Source organism: Sardina pilchardus, chromosome 23 (genome assembly GCF_963854185.1).
Source record: "Sardina pilchardus chromosome 23, fSarPil1.1, whole genome shotgun sequence".
Classification (NCBI taxonomy): domain Eukaryota; kingdom Metazoa; phylum Chordata; class Actinopteri; order Clupeiformes; family Clupeidae; genus Sardina; species Sardina pilchardus.
In genome coordinates this window covers 6,805,476-6,826,127 of record NC_085016.1, presented here as the reverse complement: position 1 = coordinate 6,826,127, position 20,652 = coordinate 6,805,476, and the positions used below count along the sequence as shown (strand labels likewise).

The window sequence follows — 20,652 nt, the reverse complement described above, 5'->3', positions numbered from 1 at the left end:
TGTGTGTCAAACTAAAGATAAATGGGTTAAAAGATATATATATATATATATATGTGTGTGTGTGTGCGTAAAAACATATGAAAGGTTGATACAGTTCAGGATAGTGTTGTTCATGCATACATATTTCTGTAGATGCACTATGGCAGAGAGGGCCAACACAATGTTTATGGGTGTGTGTGTGTGTGTGTGTGTGTGTGTGTCTCTTTGGTATCTCCATCCTCGGCATGTCCTCTGAGAGACACAAACACAAACATACACACCCACACACAGAGACAGATCAAAAAACGCATTCAAGTGTATATCAGGGTGTAAAATCTAGGATGGCATTCCCATCCTCGTCACCAGAACCCTGCCCAGCGATGCTCCACCCTCGCTGTTGATCAATATAATGAGCTGGAGCTGTCCTCACTGTACATCGGTTCCCAAGAGAGACTACACCACTGTGACACTAGCTGTTGTGGGTAAGTACACTTCTATGTTCATCTCTTAACTGCTTCAGAAAAGGCAGGGGGGGAAGGAATTGCATGGACTCACAAGTATTTTTAAAAATATTGCATCTAAGTTCATTTCATTACATTCAGTTGTATTGTACTGTATTTTTTTTTATTGAATGTCTCCGGAACTATTGAACCTTTGACAAAAAAAGAAAGAAAGAAAGAAAAAAAAACCCGATTATACTGTAAGCTCAAGTCAACATTTCTAGTGGATCTGTTTTGATAACAAATGGATGTAAGTGTAAGTATCAAATCAGTAATACATTGTTAGTCACACTGAAATACAGGTCCACAGTTACAGAGTGAAAAGAAAGAAGGTGTGTTTTGTTTTGAGCATATTTGGGATGACACATGCGGCAATTAGACTATTTAGATCTGCCATACCCAACCGACTAGTTTTAAATGGTGTGTCTCCTGCCTCTCCCCTACAGGATCCTCAACACAGAACCAAAGATGTTCAGCAGTAGTTCAGGTAGGGTGATCTTTACCCTTTATATATCTTGTATCTAATCTAACACTTTTTTCCAGGACATATCTAATAATAATAATAATAAAAATAATAATAATAATAATAATAATAATAATAATAATAATGCAATTTTTTTTATATATAAATATTTAAAATGTTATACTTCAGAATAATACACTTGATAATAATACACAAAACATGATAATGTGGAAGTGCACATACTGTAGCTGAAATGTCCCTTGTGTACCTTTCATAGGTGGCGAACATCCCTCAGGGTTTGACCTGGACCTGAGTGATGCCATGGGATGTCCCTCTGGCCAGGCCCGTGAGGGAGACCAGCGAGGTCCAGAGGGGGACCTCCATCGCGAGCGCAAGCATAGTGGTGAGCACGATGACGACCGTCGACACGAGAGAAGACGCAGTGGCGATCGTGATCACCGTGAGCGCAGGGGCAGCGGTGACCGTGACGACCATCGTCGTGAGCGCAGGGGCAGTGGTGACCGTGATGACCATCATCGTGAGCGCAGGGGCAGCGGTGACCGTGACGACCATCATCGTGAGCGCAGGGGCAGCGGTGACCGTGACGACCATCGTCGTGAGCGCAGGGGCAGTGGTGACCGTGATGACCATCATCGTGAGCGCAGGGGCAGCGGTGACCGTGACGACCATCATCGTGAGCGCAGGGGCAGTGGTGACCGTGACGAACATCGCCACCATGAGCGCAGGGGCAGCCACGACGATGACGATTCCCGTGGCCGTAGGCACAGTGGTGACCGTGACGACCACCAGGAGCGCAGGCACAGCCCTGGCCACAGGCGTGACCACAGTGGCAGCCGCAGCGGGAGCGACAGCGATGAGGGTCGCCATGGGCAGGGCCGTCGTCACGGACACGGCCGCGGTCGTGGACATGGTCGAGGGCGTGGACGCTGGTAAAGTCTCCGTACAATCAGCTTTCAGGCTATGATGGTGTCATGCAGTAACAGCCATAACTTTTATACAACAAACAAATGAATTATTAATAAAGTTGATTATTCTCTAAAATTCCCTCTCTATGTAATATGTTATCAGAGGTTATGTTAGGCAGGAGCAGTAATGTTTAGCGGAATCTATATGTCACAGTAAAAATGTGTAATAAGTCTCCCAATAAACAGTAGATGTGTCGATCTTTCATCCAGACTAAAATACCCCTGAGGTATGCAGACGTCCGAGCAGAAATTGTTGTCATCAGATGATCAGGGGGGATGAGTGATCTGATCTAAGGAAGTGGTGTTAATGGAGAACAGAAAAGGCCCAAGTACTGATCCCTGTGGTACACCTGTGGTGGGGTTATGATACCTGCCCTTGCCGAGACACATTGAATGAATGGCCTTTGCACCTCAGATAATGTAGATAATGTCAGATAATGTAGAGAGGAGAATGACATGGTTCACTGTGTCAGAGGCTGCCAATAAGTCATGTAAAATTAAAACTGGTGACTGAGCAGATGCTGCTGTAGCTACTTTCAATATTTCTGTCACAGATAAAAGAGCAGTTTCGGTAGAATGAGCGCTCTTGAAACCAGACTGCTTAGGGTTGTTCTGAGATAGGAAATCAGAAACTTGCTTGAGCACCACTTTGTTAAGAACCTTTGACAAGAATGAAAGAAGGAAGACATGTCCGTAGTTCTTTACATCGGCTGAACTGACAGCTCTTCTCTTGAGCAAAGGTGTTGCTCATTTTTGTTGCAAAGAAAGGACATGTCAACAAGCATTGAATTACGTTGCAAAAAAGAAAGAAAAGGAACTGAGTGATGAATTAACAACATGCATCACCGCCAGCAAAATAGTGGGCGTGATGGATTACAGCGCGGATTGAATGAGTAGAAAGCATGCTGTTGGACAACTTCACTGATAAAGTATAGAAACATCTTCTTCATTAAGAGGAGAGAAAGAATTCAACGATGCTATCATTGAACTGGGCCCTAGTCTACTTAATCAGTGAGAGATGTTAGTCATCTGCAGATAGGTGACAAATAGGTGACATCGGTAGTGGAGGATTGAAAAGAGATTTGAAAGAAAAGGAAAAGTTTTCTGCTGTAGGCTATGTGGTGTTTACAACTTTCCTCTAATAAATCCTTCTGAACAAGTGTAACTGTGGATGAAAAAGCAGATTGTGAAGACAAGTAGTTACAAAGATCATTGGCTTCCCTGGATTTACAACATTTTTTTCTCAGCAGCCTGATCCAAGGGTGACGGGGTTTAGTCAAGAACAAGTGGGTCTTGAAGAAAGAGTGTGTGTGTCATTCATCATAGCTCCTTACTCATCATGAAGACAAGAAGACAAAGACGGATTGATGTTTAAAAATGATTTATTTTCTCATGTTCATGAAACACAATTCATTTAACAACATAAGCAGTTGAACAGTGTGTTTCATTCAGAGAGGAAAGAGCAGGAAGCCACAGAAGGTGCTGTGATTCTCTACACCACCCCAGATCCTGGCATCTGCAGAGAGTCGCAGGTTAACTACATCTCCCACCTCCAGCTGTAGAGTCAGGCCACTGGACAGATAGGTGCGTATTGCATCAGTATCATACTCAGATAAATACATGAGCTTCTCTCCATTCTTATACATCATGATATGCATAGTCAGACCCGGCTGCAGAGAGCAGTGATTAAGGGGGCATTTGAGATTTTCAGGGGGGCACTATCAATCGTAAAAGGCTACAGTTAGGATTAGGCCAAGTAAAACTGAGGGGGCACCTTTTTTGTTTGAGGGTGCACCGCCCCCTTTTGCCCCCCCCTGGAGCCGGGTCTGTGCATAGTGCATACAGTATATTTAGTTCATCCTGGACAGTGAATCTGAAGTAATAGACCCCCTTGATTGGAGCTGTGAAGAAACCTGTCACGCCGCTATAGGCCTGTCCAACACTGGTGATGATTTTATTGAAGATCAAGTTCAACACAACACTCCCAGACTCAATGTATGCTGTGTTAGTCAGGCCTATTGAGAATGCCACCTTGGGTTGCTCTGTGATCTCTTTCTCCAGATTCACTGCATCAGTCTTAGTGGCTGGACAACACTCTGAAGACTGCTGAACTAAAATTAAGTTATTTCGGTTTCGTTGCCTTTTGGTGCCTTTTAACTTAAATGCAAACAACAGGAATGTCTTCAAAGCAGATGACTGTGAAATAAAGGCTGGCTCAGGTATAAGTTGTATATGCTAATGCTATAGTCATAATACATGACTTGTCTTATATCATGCACTGATAGCATGAGAATTATAAGGCTCAATCGGTTTTCATAGAAAGTTACCATCTTGAGCTGGTATGCTTTGTGTAATGTAAAGCCTTTGTCAGCCAGATTAATCACCTCTCAACCTGAATGCTGCCTAACTATGCGCAGGAGATAGACATGTCCACAAGGTGGCAGCAACGAGCAATAACTTAAGTTCAATCAATGGGTGTAAAGCAACTCCACAGAAACTCTTTATGATTGGATGTGGGTGCCCCTGACTCTGTGCCTCCTCTGGTGACACTTTGTCTTTGACCCGTCCTCGAGCTGGCTTTGTTTTCATGTCCACATGAGCCACCTTGATTAGTAAACACCATGGGAGGGAGAGTGGGTGCCTCTCATTTGTCTTTTTATACATCCTCCCTTCCTTCCTCAGTCCTCGTTCCCACTGATCTAGATACAGAATGATGGGGCGGCAACAATGGGATAGTCTATCCAGTGTTAGTTGTAGATCAGTGGGAACGAGCCTGGAGGGCCAAGCATCGAGGATCGAGGCGAGAGATTGAGAGGCACCCAGTGACTGGAGCAGCTGAGCAGGTCCAAAGCAGGAATTTCTCTCACAGAAAACGAGGGCAGGGGATGGATGGATGGAGCACATTTGTAGTTTTGAGAACACGAGAACATGAGTCATGAGTCCCCCTCCATGGTTTTGTCTGCACCTCATTAGGGTTCCTGTTAGAGTGATGATTATCTGTTCGCTGTTGTGCTTGTATTTCACTGTCTTGTCCGGAAACACTTGTCCTTATGTTGTGACAGAGATGTGACAGATGACAGAACTCAGGATGACATACAGTATGATCCTCACTCTGTCAAGTCAAATAACTCTGTGCACATACACGATAGATGTATCAGACTGTTTCACATTGCATAACAGAGTCATGCCTGGCCACACTCAGAGTAATATGACATGTCATTTCAGTGTCATTTCCCAGACTGGTTATTTATCTCCTGTCATTTGAAGGCTTGCCTGTCCTGCAAATCTGGTGCATTTATTTTATATATGCAAACAGGCTTCAACAGCTTGCTTCGATAACGACATACCCACAATGAAAAAGCTGCAAGAGATCTGCAAAAACCCTTACAGTCTGGAACAGTTGAGAAACTCTGAAAACATGAATGGATTTAGGTTTTCCAATTATTATTATTTTTTATTCTATTACTATTTTACCTTGACCTTTCACAGTTCCTGTCAATCCCATCCTCATTTCTAATTTACGAGGAGCTCTTGCTCTCTGGGGCACTGAGTATGAGGGCACCCTGGGGCAACCATCCATGCCCTTCTGCTGGACTTGGCACAGGATGAGAGCAAGCACACACCGCTACATGGGAACTTACTTCCTGGGGGATTACCAGCCAGACAGGACAGTGACAATCACCAGAACCAGAACACACTAAAAAGAGTTCTACTCTGGACACAGCAGCACAGCAACAGTGTTTACTATTTATTTGAGTATTAAATGGGATCCGGGAATGCCACCAGACCCAGTGTCTGAACTTGGCTCATGTTTACACAACAAACAAAGACAGCAAGGGCAGCAGGAGGCAACAGAGATGAGGGAGCATTGAGCAGTGCACATTGTTCAAAATGAGCCCCTCTCCAAAAAAATGAATGAAAGTAGCCAACAGAATGAAAGAAAACAAATGAAAACTCGTTAAAATGACAGAACTCTTTGAAAAAAAAATACTTGTCAAGTTTCAGAGGCGGATGACAGGTCAGAGTCGATGTAAGGGATGTCACTGTACTGTCTGTCTGATTCTTCCCACTGCCGCACCGCCAAGGCAACAATCTCCTCCGCCATCCTCTGGGCGTAATCCAGCAGAAGCAGGTTAGAGGAGGGAGCAGGTGGCGAGCGCTTCACAAGCTCAGAGTCATAGTCCAACAATAAGGCTGTGCTATCGTCCACTACCGAGTCAGGAACAAGGAGGGCCTTCCCCTCGATGTTGTTGTCCTCGTCGGGGATACTGTGTTTTGATTCGGAACATCCCATAGTAGCGCCCTGAAACTAATCCAACTAATCCATTTCTGAGGAGGAAGGCAATGAAGCTCGCAAGATTGGGCCCGTGATGCGCTCCACAAGACGAGATGCGGTTCACAACCATGCAAACCTTCCTTCAAACTTTGAGTGGGTGCCAGAAAGTTGTATGCAACACTCCACTCGTCTTCACTGTAATGTAGGCTAGACACAAAGAGGTAAGAAAATGTAAGTTTCTTTGTATAAGTAACTATAGCCATGTATGAACCTTTTGAACAAATAAGGTTATTTTATGACTAACCAAAAAGGAGAGTGTGGTTTCACCAATTTGATGTTTGGTCCACCAAAGAATTATGTATTGCATCCGTTTTCCAGAATTTACATAATTAATTGCATACAATATAGTCTATTTATTTCATCAAACAATATTCACCATGATCGAATCCTTGCATTGCTTGCGCTTGGTGGTATTCGTCTGTAGAAGTTGGCACGCCGTTTGAAGGGCATACACGCATGTACACTCCTTCGTAGCTGCAAGAGCACCAGAACAGCAAATCCCTGCACATCGGCGAAACTGGGCATTTAACAAGACAGGAATCAGCGCAACAGTAGCGTCCTCAAGCGGTTTGACAGTGACAATGAACTCAAAACACTCACACCGAGGTATGCAGTTGTTGTTAATCTTTTTTTTTTTTTTAAATAGAATAAGACAATTCACAGTGCATAATATAATGCAACAAAACCCCCATATCCTATTGTGTTACTGGTTCAATAATAGCACCCCAGGTTAAGCGTTAAGTTGTATGTTGAATATGAATGAAATGAGGATCCAATATTGAAGACCATGGATTCCAAATAAATAATAATGGGTAGTGCAAAAATAACCTTACAAAGACCATCATGACGATTGCGAGAAGTCCTATTTGTATAGACTAATATGATAGGTTTAGGTATATTCCCAAAATGTTATTGTTTTTGTAGCTCGAGCGCATGCGTCAGTTATTGGCATTAGACCATAAACTTTGACGACTTACATCTGACATCATTTCGGCCAATCAAGGGATTTTGACGACATATCAAGGAAGTAGTCGCATAAAGCAGTTCGTTGCGCAACACTATGCCGTTCATTGTTGAGGGAGGCGAACCAGGGGGCTGAGGGAATCATCCAAAATCATCACTACGCATCAGAACAGAACGAAGCTCAACAAACAATATGCCATTCTTCGTGTACCTGTGTTTCTTGTGCGCATTTGGAGTAACCTGTTCAGGCAATTCCACAACACCTCAGCCAGTGACGGAGGACATCGAGCAGTGTTCCACATGCGAGTTCAGGCACCAAAGCAAGCTGATGAGACTACACACCATCAAGTCCCAAATTCTTAGCATCCTCCGACTAGAACAAGCTCCAAACATAAGCCGGGACATGATCAGACAGCTCTTGCCAAAAGCGCCGCCCTTACAGGAGCTTCTCAGCCAGTATGATATCCAGGTGGAAGACAAGAAAGTTGGGACGGCCGATGATGGGGAGCTCGCCACCACTGAAACGATCATTACCATGCCCACTGAGCGTAAGTTTTACGCACGGCATGTTTACTCTTCACCGACACAGTTATTTAACTTTTGCTTGTATTTGCATGCATTAGGCAGCTAGTTATAAAAAAATTACAGTGAAGGATAAAACGTACTGTCAATTACGCATATATATGACCTTGGTATTACACAAAGTGCGCACTTTTGCGCCGGGTCAATGCGCGTATACGGAGAGCGGAGTAGGCTACTATGTAATCATTTAACTGCCAAGGACAGCCTTTGTCGTCATAGGCCTACTGCTGAAACTGATACAATTGGAATGGGGCTTTAAGCATAAATCACAAAAATATATATTTTATTCTCCCACCTCCTTATTTTTTGCGCTAGGCTGCATTGGCTAGGGCCTTTTAAAACTAGTGTTTGTTATGTTAGTTGATGAGGAGAGTTTGCCAGTTTATTCGTTGTATTGTATTAAAAGTTGTCATTGTCATGTATTGTTTGCATTTCAGCTCAATCCAGCGTTCAAAAAAACGGAATGCCAAGATGTTGTTTATTTTCTCTCAGTCCGAAGATATTACCCAACAACATATTAAAAGCCCAGCTGTGGATTCACCTCCGGCCAACCGAGGAAGCCACGACTGTCTTCTTGCAGATTTCTCGTCTAAAACCACTGTCAGAAGGCAACACAAGGGCTATTATTAGGTCCCTGAAAATCGAGGTGGATGCAGAAACCAGCTCTTGGCAAAGTATCGACATGAATCAGCTCCTCCAGTCTTGGCTGAAACAACCGGAGACCAATCTTGGTATCGAAATAAAGGCGTTTGATTCCAAAGGAGTGGACCTGGCCGTTACCTCCACTGAATCTGGCTCGGAGGGACTGGTGAGCTTTCTGTTAAATGTCCTTTGAGTTGTAAAAATTTTCTGATGTCCAGAGGTAAGAAAGAAACGCATGGCTATGCATATATCTATTTTTGTTTAATCATGCTGTTTTCCCCCATTTCTTAGAAACCCTTTATGGAAGTGAAAATAGCTGAGACGCCCAAACGGTCAAAGAGGGACACGGGGTTGGACTGTGACGAGAACTCCCCTGAATCTCGCTGCTGTCGCTACCCGCTCACCGTGGACTTCGAGGACTTCGGCTGGGACTGGATTATTGCGCCTAAACGCTACAAGGCCAACTACTGCTCGGGAGAGTGCGAGTACATGCACCTGCAGAAGTACCCACATACTCACCTTGTAAACAAGGCAAATCCGCGGGGTACCGCCGGACCCTGCTGCACTCCTACCAAAATGTCTCCTATCAATATGCTCTATTTCAATCGCAAAGAACAGATAATCTATGGAAAGATCCCCTCAATGGTGGTGGACATATGTGGCTGCTCCTAAACTGTTTTCACATCATTGGTCTAAATAGGAAACTGTATCAGGGACTCTCAGGATTTCAGGCGCAAGTTGATACAGAGTTACTAAACGTTGAAGGACACCACAACGTGATAACTGTCATCACCTTTAGAGAGCCAAACCGTCCAACTTTATCTTCCATTCAATAATCATAAAAACAGTAGTCCACATAATACAATATGCTACATAAATGTATTTGTTTAACTTTTCCAAATGTACAATATATTAATTGACAAAAAATGAACACAGAGTCATACATGCAAAGAACATAAGTGCAGTTCTGAACAATAATATAACATTTGAAGGTCATCGAGATAAACTCATCATCCTTTCTCTTCTTCTGACACTGTTTTAAATCGGTTGTACACTGCTGTTAGGAGGCCGATTTAGAACCGATTGTGAACCGATATTGAACCGATATCTGAGTCGTACGACTCTTGAGTTGAGACGGATTTCAGCTTTGTTGTGCATTAGTTGTGGAGTGTAGTAGCCTACAGAGGGTAACTCACTGCACCTGTGCAAAAGTATTGTGACTGAAGAGAACTGAAAACATGGCAACATTTTGACGGTACTTTGACCAGTTCTTTTACATAGCCATAGAGATAACCACACAGTTCTGGGTTCAGGGGTGTCCAGAAAGTTTATTTCACATATCGAGTGAGTAGTCGCCGCTTGACTATCAGACCGTATGTCGTGAGCTTTGGCTTGACATTGCACGCAAATTACTCATACAGTACGAGTTGGTATTTAACAAAAGCATTGCTAAAATCGTGCAGAGTGTGACATCTGGCCGGTCTAGTATGTTATGTAAAATGCGACGAAAAGCTTTTTTTTTTTTTGAAAAAGCCTCCAAAAGTACCCTTTCTCCCCCGATAACCCCAAAACAAAATGCAATAAGTGAGGTCTCTCTCACCATGCGGACTTGTAAACAAGACCAGAGCGCTTTGATTTAAGGACGTGAACCTGGCTGCGGCCCCTTGGGATTGTTTTGCTGTAGTGCACACTCTGGCTGTGTAGTGCACACTCTGGCTGTGTCCTCTGCAGTCTACGAGACCTTTTTGAGGACACGCTGACACGTGCAGCAACAGATGGTAACCACTTGGAATCCTCTCCTAAAAAAATGTTGGCAATCTCTTTATTACCCTGCAAATTACCCTATTAAAAACCCTGCAAAATCCTAAAAGTAACTAATAGTTTTAATCGGTCGTTAACCCCATGTTCAGAAAACAATAACGCCATCAACATGTACCCTTATGGAGGATGCTGACAATAAATCCCTTCTTGAAGGTCAAAAGATTGCTGAACTTTAGCTCCCAAGCCAGCAGTTATGACATGAAGGAGCACAGTGCACGGAGTGGAAGGGTGAAAAGAAATATTTTGCAATCCCGAATATGCGATCAGAATGTGCAGGGGGCAGGCTGGGGGCCGTCGCAAATTTGGAACACGGACGGACATCATAATATAGTGTCCAACTGTTTAGGGAGCAGAGCAGTTCTCTTCAAGCAGCCAAGATAACCAAGTCTTTAGAAATCTGTGTTGTTTGAGAAAATATTGTTGGGATCACTTCGAACATGCACAGTCAGCATCAAGTGCTTTGAGGGGGCAAGGGGGAGCATGTATCAAGCTTTTGTTTGAAATGTGATGAGAGGGTAACAGTCTCTTTCGCCAAGGGCATAGTTCACTCAAAAATGCATGCAAACATTCAGTTTTCAAAAAGCGTAGAAATGTCACTCTTTCGTAAAATGCACAAATTCTTATCATGAGATGGCTCCACCAGAACTAAGATGAACCCTCTCCAAAAAAAACATTTTCCTGTTCCAAGCACTCAAAGAATGAGCAAAACTATTAGTTAATGAATGCAGTCTTATCTGTGGCTATCAATATTTTCATTTTGCTGTGCCAAGAAAGATTTTTTTCCCCCTGGATCATCAACAGCTGTCTTCAGCTTTTTGAAATTTGGGCTGGGCAACTGTACTGACTTAATATGTTGATAGAACCCTGGTCTATCATCCTTGCACTTTGGTCTGAGAGATTGTTAATGGTAGAACTATGGTTTTGGTAAATGTCTGTATTGCTTCTCGATGTATCGGGATGCATAAGTCGCAACTCAATAGTTAGATCTGTAGTTTTGGGAAACACTTGTGTTGCAATTGCATAGTTCCAACCATAAAGGTATACTTTTGGAAATTACACTCCTGTTGGTCTACTTTGCTTTTCTTCAGGTTGCCGCCATCTTGTGAGTAGGCCTACAAAGTCTGCTCAATTTGATAACTGAACTCTGGTCCAACAGTCCTTTTTTGACCCTTCTTTACACTGTCAAAGGTAAAAATACTTTACTCAACATCACCCAAACATGCTGTTTTAACTTGGTGAAAGTGAAACTGAAGTTTTCCCACATATCCACGTTGGTCTAAGTGTTCAGAAATAGTTGTGTGAATCCGTGATAAAACCTCCGTTTCAATAGTTAAGATAAACGAAAGGCTAAACTGCATGAACAAATTATGCATTCATAGCGTTTCTGTTGCAATCAAAATCAACCTAAACCAACATGGGGTGCGTTTCATGCAGCGTTTATACGTCCTCCCTCGCTCCTCGATCCTCACTGATCTACATAAAGAATGATGGGGGGAAAACAATGGGATAGTCTATCCAGTGTTAGTTATAGATCAGTGGGAATGCCCCTCGAGGATCGAGGAGGCATAATGAGAGGCACCCATGGTCTCCCAACTCCTCGAACGAGGACGCATGCAGCCGTGAACGTCACTGCTGTTCATCTGTCAATCATCACGTAAAGCCCGCCCTGACAATGTGATTGGTCCGAACAGATCTGTATCTCGAATAGTAGCAGCTGAACGGAGCAGTGCCAGACCGAAGTTCCCTGTAGAAAAATAATGGAGGCGGGGCTAAACTTCGGTCTGGCATCCAGGCTAATCCATAGTAGCATAGATGTTTAATGTTTTTTGATCCACGTTAATAGCTTTAAAAAAACGATTTACTTTGACATAATAATGTTGCCCTCAAAGGCTATGCGATAGGGCTGCCCAATTTTAGATTTTTTTGACATAATTAGCGACTGCGATATGATTTTTGAATGTCAAGGAATTGATTCAGTTCAATATTCCAAATGTCTCTTTAACTTCTGCCACCCATGATTGGTGAACACGCTCAGTGGCACAAGAAACACAGCACCCCCGACCGACTGTGAACCTCACCAATTGGATTTCTGTGCCCCTTACGTACGATGCACAACCAACCAACCAGAAGTGACATAATCAAGGTGGATGAAATTAATATAAAAGTCAGAAATGTGACAAAATGAACTTTGTCATTGAACATATTGCGATTATGGTGGTGATAATTGTGCAGCTCTATGTTAATAAGTTGTAAATGCATGTTCCGATTTTACTGAAAACTACACCGATTGATGTTGATTTGGACCAAAATGAAAATTTACTTAGGCCTGATCTGCCGGTGATTTGGATTTCACCCTGCAGCTCAGGCTGGAAACCTGCACATCTATCGCTCCTGCTTCCTGTCCACGTTTGCTGGGTCTCATCACAAACTGACTCCATCAGGCGCACCCAGATCATTGGTCTTATATGATTGGTTGAAGGACTATCCAAGCGTAGGCTACGGAGTCATTTGAGCTATGCCCATTGATCACACCCCTTGTGCAGTAGAATTAAAGCCCAGACTCCCCAGACTAATGTTCAGTCTTAAAAGATTGAGGTTAGTATGGTAATAGCCAGATTAAAATGTACACTCATTAATCTTCAAATATAGACCCTATGTTGTTGTTTGTTGTGTAGAGTTTCCCTTTATGTTTTGACATTTGAACTACAGTTCTCGACCTGTGGTTGACGAAGTTCCGGGAAACGTCAAGCAGGTGGAGCATATGCTGCAACAATTAGCTCCCACTATAGTCAAAGGAACTGGGTACACCAGATGTGATGCTGGCGATACAATCGATCCTCCTTTTCCCACACAGCCTTTGTGTGTGTTTGCGAAAACACCACAATCCATTAATTCCAATGGGAGCCTCCTTGAGCTTCCAATTTCTTTGCAGTCCTGAATTTGCTTTGCCTGAAGTTGGAAAATTTGAACTTTTGCCATTGTTTCGGAGACACACAGTGTTCAATCTTTATAAGGAAATGCAATTCTTTGTATTGAATATTGCACATTTAAGACGGATTTACCGACATAATCGCCAACTCCGTGGAAGTGAGACGTCATTCCTATGGGACCCTCTGAATGTTCGCAAAGTTGGCTTGTTACGTTTTTTTTAATTTAACAAATTTAATTTAATTTAACAAATTTAACTTTTGCAGTGAGAGAGAGACCCAATGCTGTGTGTGCCCGGAAGCTAGCAATCTCTCTAAAATGCTATTCTTTGTGTTGAACACTAGATGCCAAATTGTGTAGGCCTACTTCAGATGAATTTATGGACATAATAGCCAGCCTCATGGAAATGCATAAATAACATTTTGCACACTAAAACTTTACTTCAAGCTGGAGTTGAAACCATTTGGCAGGCTATTACCATGCTTCCTTTGAGAGAGTAGAAGACACATCATGCACTTTAGCCTACAGAGCCACAGAACTGACATCAGACTCAAGTAAATAGCCAACTATAATAGCCTGGGTGTTCCCATGCTGCCTTGCGCGCGATTTGACTCATGCTGCTAAGGCAGCCTGGAAACTACTGCCCTAATTTTTGCCTGAGATAGGGGACCAATCATAGAAAAGGGGGCAAAGCAAGACGATGATGAGCTTGCACAGACACATTTGATAAACATCGGTGGCACCCAATGAACGGATCTGGACATTTTTTCCAAATAAGAGAAAATGAACGTCTGGTTGCCAGACCAGGTCTCATTGAGAAGTGGTAGGCGCTAGCCAGGCTACAACTATATGGGATAAAAGCAAATTTCAAAACCAGTAATTCATTTTACACTAGCCTGGGTGAACCCAGACAAACCTGTAGCAAATTTAAATTTTGCTCCACAGGTCTGGAGAGGAGCCCATTGACATCCATTTCTTAATCGCCCCAAAACCCAGGATCCAATTACCATAGTTTGTCTGACATGGGGCGGAGCTTTATAATGATAGATTTGCTGCACTTCTGAAACGGTTTGGTGAGAGTTTAATGCACCAATTTATCTTTAATTTCACTGCTGGTTTTGTCCCTGGAAGTCGTAAGTTTATTAAGTCTTTCCAGATCCATTCTCTCAATCTGTGAAGTGGTTTGATGTCAACAAAGCAAATTTCACACGACGAGCCTACATGAACAAATGAATAAACTTGATAACCTAAGAGTAATAAAAACAAAAATAATTCATACAAGTGTCCGTGATTTGTAGGACTAAAGTGCGAACTAAAGTTTGGCACCCATCATGGTTCAAACTTCTTTCGTATAAGTTAGTTTGACAGTTTTGAGAAACCGTCACTAGTTGGATATTGGTTAGTTGAACGATGAATCGCACCATCTAGGCTCAAAACACACTCCAGACTGTGCACATACCCAGAGGACAGTTAATCTTAGAGAGTTATATTAAGAGTCATTTAAAAACTAATTATAAACCAGTATAGCTTGAATAAAATATGCATTTATAAATATTTTATTGCAGCGAGGTGCATCATCCCCAAAAACAAAACAAAACAAAAAAAGATATCATGAAGTTGGCAACAGTATGTTACTTTTAGAAGTTGAAAGGGGATATCAGTTATATGAGATATCTTTAACACAAACAATATAACGGAAATGTACCCAAAAGGCCTCCACAACTATTTTCAAGTATGAGTGACCAGTTTTTAATTGAAACATCGGTGCAACATTATTTCAATGTTACATCACTGCATGTCCTGTAAGGTTCACAATATTTACAAAAAACAAACTCGCTGCTTACAAGAAATCATAAAAATCTAAAAAAACAAAACAAACAAACAAACAAACAAAAACAAAAAAGCAAAACTGAAACAATTAGAAATTATGGACTTCAACAAACTATTTCTAAAACACCCACATCAATGCTATCGGCAACAAATGAAATCAAGTGCACAACATACTTTACAAAGTCTACGGCTGTAAAGTATATATTGGTGAGAAAAATATATACTTAGTTACTATGTTGGAAAGCAGCAACACTGAGAAGAGAAAAGAAAGGAAAGCGGTTGGTCATACCAATTGGACAAACAGAGCAAGCAAAAAAGAGAAAACAGAAAAATACTCACTCACACAAAGCTTACAATCATTTAAAAATGAAATAAACCTCCCTGCATACACACATACACTCACTCATCAGGTAACGCATGGACAAATGTTGACCATTCTGAATGATTTTTGACTTCTAACAGAAAACAAAATTGGAAAAGACGTATCAACAAAAACATCAACACCAAAAACAAACATGTATGAAACAGACCAGACCTTCCACACAAGGGGGGGGGGGGGGGGGGGGGGGAGTTGTACATGGGACTGTTAGTCTCCATGTCATTGCACATACCACAGAATGAACTTTACCACCAGAATTGATGACTCTTGTAAGGTACACCGTTGCTGGGCAGACCTCGCGCTATAGCCCCACTTTACATTAGGAGTCCTAGGCACTGCATACTTCAGAAGTAAGCAATAAATAATCCTATGTACCCCTCCAGTAAGTGCACACTTTTACACACTACTGATCCCAACCCTTAAAGGTATAATCCTCAATCAAAATACTGCATGTTTTGTTGTTGTTGTTGTTGATGTTGTTGCTGAAATGTTACTGAATGTTGAAGAGGCCTGTTGTGTGTGCTCAAAGAAACATTCCTGTGGTTCCTTGGTATTTGATTCCCCGGCTATTGCAGCCTATGACCACCAGGGGTCTCTCCTGCACCAACACTGCTTCAGGAACAGAAAAGGGAAAGGTATTTTTGATTGGCTGCTGAGCTGAATCAAGAGCCTTTTGCTAGTTAACACTGTGAGGACATCACCATTAACAGAGCCCAATACAACCTGGACCAGCATATTGTAACGTAACTGGTACACAGTGCCTAAGGACTGTTAATATAAGCTCGGGTCAAGTTCTCCAAAACGTTGTACATATCAAGCATGGTTGGAGGATATTGTAGTCTGCTTTAAGTTTGAATACATTGGTATGTAACAAAACAGAAGAAAAAACAAAACACAGCAACATTGTAACTAAAAGAGGCTACAAATATTCTGATAGTATACCAACATGACTGAGATACGTTACATTACGTTATATTGCACTTGACATTTTAGTAGTGACTAGTTTTATGTGGCACCATGAGGACATGCTTAGGAAAAACAAAAAATAAAAAAGAAATAAAACACTCCATCTTCAAGAGACATTAAGTTGTAAAGTTTCTCTGCTATGCTATGGTTATTGTCATTTTGACAGTTATGACCGTAGTGTTGTAGTGTCTGCTTAGTTTTAACAAGTCAACACTCAGTGACTTTTTAATGCTACTGCTAGTGTTGCTATATACTGACTTTTCCTCATCTTTCATCTCTGACACACAAGCACACACATCCTCGGAACAAGTACTTCATCTTAAAGTCTTAAAAGGTCCAGAGTTTCAACAACTGAGGTTGGCAGATGAATCAGCCACAAGATGAATGCAAAGCTGGTTTGATAGCAGCATTTGGGGGGGGGGGGGGGGGGGGGTATTTCTCAGTGTAACATGATCCCATTAATCACATAAAGTTGACACATTTTTGTAGTTAGAGATCAAGTTTTTAAGATTCCAAATCTCTGAATTTAAGATCCTCACCTTGTGACTAACGCATCTGCATCTCTGTAGTTTAGTACACACTACATGGATGTAACGGTTTGAAATGAAAAGCGTACTGTAGTGTTTCTAATAAAACTCTCGGCCGTGGCCAGTGCCCTGGAACCGTTTTAGCCAAAGAGCGAGCTGGACTGTAATACAAACGAGTACATTGATCTATAAGAACAGGGCTAACATCTCCAAGCAACGTACAGTACAAACATCCCACTAACATACCATTCTCAGTCTCAGTCTCCGTCAGGGAGCTGAATGGCATATTTACTGATAGGATACTGACTGGTTGACATATGTATATTATATATTTCTTTAAAAAATGTTTTTAGAAGTACTGTACTCTCACACGTAACACAGCCACACAGGCGAAGACACGCACCCACAACTTAAAGAGTACATCTCTGTGAGGATAGGGTTGGTCTGTGAAATGTAGCCCCGATGACTGGTCTTTCTGAGAAACGCGAGACCGGTTACTGGAGACAGTTTTGTCGACGGGAAGCAACAAATTTGTTTTTGCACTTGAGTTGCTACAAGACTACCATGACACCAAGTAACAGTGCTGAAAACTGCGCAACACAATATGACAACTGCACCCATTGAACACTTTAAATAAAACTGAAAATCATATATAGAGATATTCTGTTAACAGCTAAAAGTGAATAATACTGAATACAAAGTTTGTTCCTCTCTGTGCAAGAGATATATATATCTATATATCTATATATATATGCTTTGTACATACATGTATAAGGCTTTCTCGGAGTATTCAAACTCTCGGGTTGTATTATTGCCAACTCTAAATGTGTGATTCAAATAAATATCAGAATACTGTACATAAATAATTTACAACAAAAAGACAAAAATTATAAGGCCCCCAACTGCAGATAGAATATCCTCCACCTTGCTGATATAGAACCAGCCGGTGACATCACACAGCACTTCCTGTGCGGTGCAGCAAGGTCTTACAAGGGGGTCTGACTAAGTGTTTCACACGCGGAGGAGTTAAGCTGATAGCAATGTTATATGCCATCATTAAAATCAATCAATCAATCAATCAATCAATCAATCAATCAATGGCAATTGGCATTTAGCAGTGATAAATAGTATGACTTAACTTGCGTGTGTGGCCACTTTTGGTGATGATTTCAACAATTTTGAGTGTGTTTTCAAACGTTCCTCTTATATTGGGGTCTATCGTGGTGCAGAGACCTTGCAGCAGCGCTGAGGTGTGAGTGCTGTCAGATCAGGCCCTCCCTGAGGACCTGGTACGGCTGGTAAAGTTCATTCTGTTTGGACTCAGACACATACCAACACGCATTAGTGTGTGTGAGTGAGAGGGGTCGGTCATACACCGGGGTGTGGGGGGGTAAGCAGGCTAACTCCTCCCACTCTTGCTTGATTAGGGACAGAAAAAAACAAAAAACAAAAAACAAACAGCAATAAACAAACAAACAAACAAATAAACAAACAAAACAACAAACAGCGCATTTTTCTATGTCATGATCATATAAAAGCTGTAGGCTGTCTTGTGTTTTCTTCTTCAGTCCGTTCTCTTGCTAACGTGGGCCATATTGCCCACGTGCTGAATAAAAACCAAAGACATTGGTACACCTCTGCTTGGTTTGAGAGTTTTCTTGTTTTTCTTTTGTACAATAAAAGATAGAGTGTGCATTAAGTCTGCTTGTACATGGCATTATTGTACAGTATTTACAGTTTTGCTTTTCTCTTCTCTGAATTTCACCATGAAATTTTCTGTTTTCTATATACATATTGAAAATGTATCAGAAATATTTGGACTGTCTATTTTTCTTAAATGCAATATTTTTTCATTTTTTGTATTTTTTTTTCAAGTTTTTGTCATCATCTTGTGTTCTAGAAAAAAATAGTTCTTCAGCGAGCTGTAGACAAATTGCAACCATTTTGAGTGTTTTTTTCCCCCTCTCTCTCTCTCTCCTCCCAAAAACCTTTTTTCTTTGCAGTTTTCTGATTGGCTTATCCAGCACCTCCACTGTCAGTCTGTCAGTCAGTCAGAGAGAGAAGGATTCCGGAGACCACTGCACCACTGTGGGTCGTAGCACCTAAAGGGGGAAAGGGAGGATGGAGAGGGTGTGTGTGTGTGTGTGTGTGTGTGTGTGTGTGTATGTACTGTATGTGTGTGTGTGTGTGTGTGTGTGTACGTACTGTATGTGTGTGTGTGTGTGTGTGTGTGAGTGGGTGGGTGGGTGTGTGAGTGAGTGTTAAACACAACCCCCTTTGAGGCTGGATACCGCATTGACTGCTACCCCACAGGACTCAATGTTATCTGGAGATCTTCCTCCGCTTCGGTTTGGGTAGCCGGACCTGGCGGTCTCGCGTCGGGATCTGGTGAACCTGGACACACACACACACACACACACACACACACACACACACACACACACACACACACACACACACACACAGGTTAACATTAGGACAAAATAATCAACAAATCACATTATTCTACAGATTCCAAAAGTAATGATGCATCACCATATACCATATGCCATATGATCACACTATGATCACAAAAAACTTAAATTAATTCAAAACCCAGACCCAATATCCACCTTATTCATGAAACAAACATGTGTGTTGCCATGACACTCGCATCTGTTTTTCCATTTCCGGCCAAAGCTGCATTGTATTTATTTCAAGTGACTAGTGCAGTGCCCGAAAAACATGATTCCAGCTTCAATAATGAATACTGATTATATTACATATTATATTATATTATCATATTTTTTTTACGCAGTCTGGCAGCTACACTCTGCGGGCATGTACATGGGGGCTCTACAGACCTGCCCCCAGAGTGTAGCGCTGTAGCTGCATGGATGCATTAGCTGTTGGGTGCAGGAATACAAGCTAGGTATAATCGATTGTTTTCGGGTTTTCTTTTTCGTACCGACAGTACTCGGTGACCTTGAGAAACAGTGATCTATGTGGAAACTTGCCAGATTTCTCCTTTAAAGCCTGGCTGCATGTGACATTTTTTATAGATCAAAATGACATAAGCCTAAATCTTTGAGTAAAGACTATATGTTTAGCCTGTTGCACAACAATTTTGTGGAATGATGCCGCAATGTGTATAAGCCGCAGGACTGTGTTTTAAGTTAAAAGAAACAAAACCATATTAACTGCCCCCGTGTATTGACGCCATAGCTGAAATTTTGCAAAATCACTGTATAAGCCGCGGCTAAGAGCTAAGAGCTAAGAGGAAATTACGGTAATTCAAACTACTGTAACGCTCATTTTCATTGTAAAGCTAATACTCTGTAAGTCACTACCATAATTTCTCGACTATTCGGTTGTTAAGTTTGACGTCACGGACCCAGCAGCTATTTTGTGAAAAGACGTTTCAGCGCAGCCAGACAGTTTTTGCGACTTGTAAACGTTGTCATCACCACCTTCGTTTTAGCAGTTTTGAAACAAAATCGCTAAACTTTAACAAAGTAATCACTGTAGCTATGCAGCCAGATGATATATGCATAAAACACTGTCCTGCGGCTTATATGCGGGAAATTACTGTACGGACAAAAGCATCTGTTTAACACAGTCACCATTACCATCCTGCATCCAGTGCCATACTCACAGTGCTGATCTTGTCCAGCTCACTCATGGCCTCCTGGATAGCAGCTTCCAAATGATTATTCAGCTTCCCAGATCTGAGCAGAAAAGCAAAACACATTGAGCTCACCAAATTCAGCC

The 20,652-nt window shown here is 42.0% G+C and overlaps 3 protein-coding genes across 5 annotated transcripts in view; 2 read left to right on the top strand and 1 right to left on the bottom strand.

The window, feature by feature from the left end:
* Nucleotides 1-93: 93 nt before the first annotated feature.
* On the top strand, nucleotides 94-2,004 carry LOC134071608 (uncharacterized). Its single transcript, XM_062528386.1, has 3 exons — nucleotides 94-461; nucleotides 926-966; nucleotides 1,220-2,004. The coding sequence occupies exons 2-3, from the start codon at nucleotides 948-950 to the stop codon at nucleotides 1,894-1,896; spliced, it is 696 nt and encodes a 231-aa protein (XP_062384370.1). The 5' UTR covers nucleotides 94-461; nucleotides 926-947; the 3' UTR covers nucleotides 1,897-2,004.
* A 4,971-nt stretch (nucleotides 2,005-6,975) lies between these two features.
* LOC134071607 (growth/differentiation factor 8-like) lies at nucleotides 6,976-11,330 on the top strand. Its single transcript, XM_062528385.1, has 3 exons — nucleotides 6,976-7,775; nucleotides 8,247-8,617; nucleotides 8,743-11,330. Exons 1-3 carry the CDS (start codon nucleotides 7,421-7,423, stop codon nucleotides 9,121-9,123), a joined length of 1,107 nt encoding a protein of 368 aa, XP_062384369.1. The 5' UTR covers nucleotides 6,976-7,420; the 3' UTR covers nucleotides 9,124-11,330.
* A 5,464-nt stretch (nucleotides 11,331-16,794) lies between these two features.
* LOC134071065 (methyl-CpG-binding domain protein 5-like) overlaps nucleotides 16,795-20,652 on the bottom strand; it is a 30,906-nt gene continuing 27,048 nt past the window's right edge. For all 3 annotated transcript variants that reach the window (XM_062527639.1, XM_062527641.1, XM_062527640.1), the window contains exons 9-10: nucleotides 20,537-20,609; nucleotides 16,795-19,296 (exon numbers count right to left, since the gene is read on the bottom strand). In XM_062527639.1, the coding sequence (XP_062383623.1) occupies nucleotides 19,225-19,296; nucleotides 20,537-20,609 (145 nt within the window). In that variant the 3' untranslated portion in view covers nucleotides 16,795-19,224. The remainder of the gene's footprint in view (nucleotides 19,297-20,536; nucleotides 20,610-20,652) is intronic.

Coding starts and splice junctions, on each gene's coding strand:
- LOC134071607 (XM_062528385.1), top strand. CDS start 7,421: ATGCCATTCTTCGTGTACCTGTGTTTCTTGTGCGCATTTGGAGTAACC. Junction 7,776..8,246: donor CATTACCATGCCCACTGAGC/GTAAGTTTTACG, acceptor TTTGCATTTCAG/CTCAATCCAGCGTTCAAAAA. Junction 8,618..8,742: donor AATCTGGCTCGGAGGGACTG/GTGAGCTTTCTG, acceptor CCCATTTCTTAG/AAACCCTTTATGGAAGTGAA.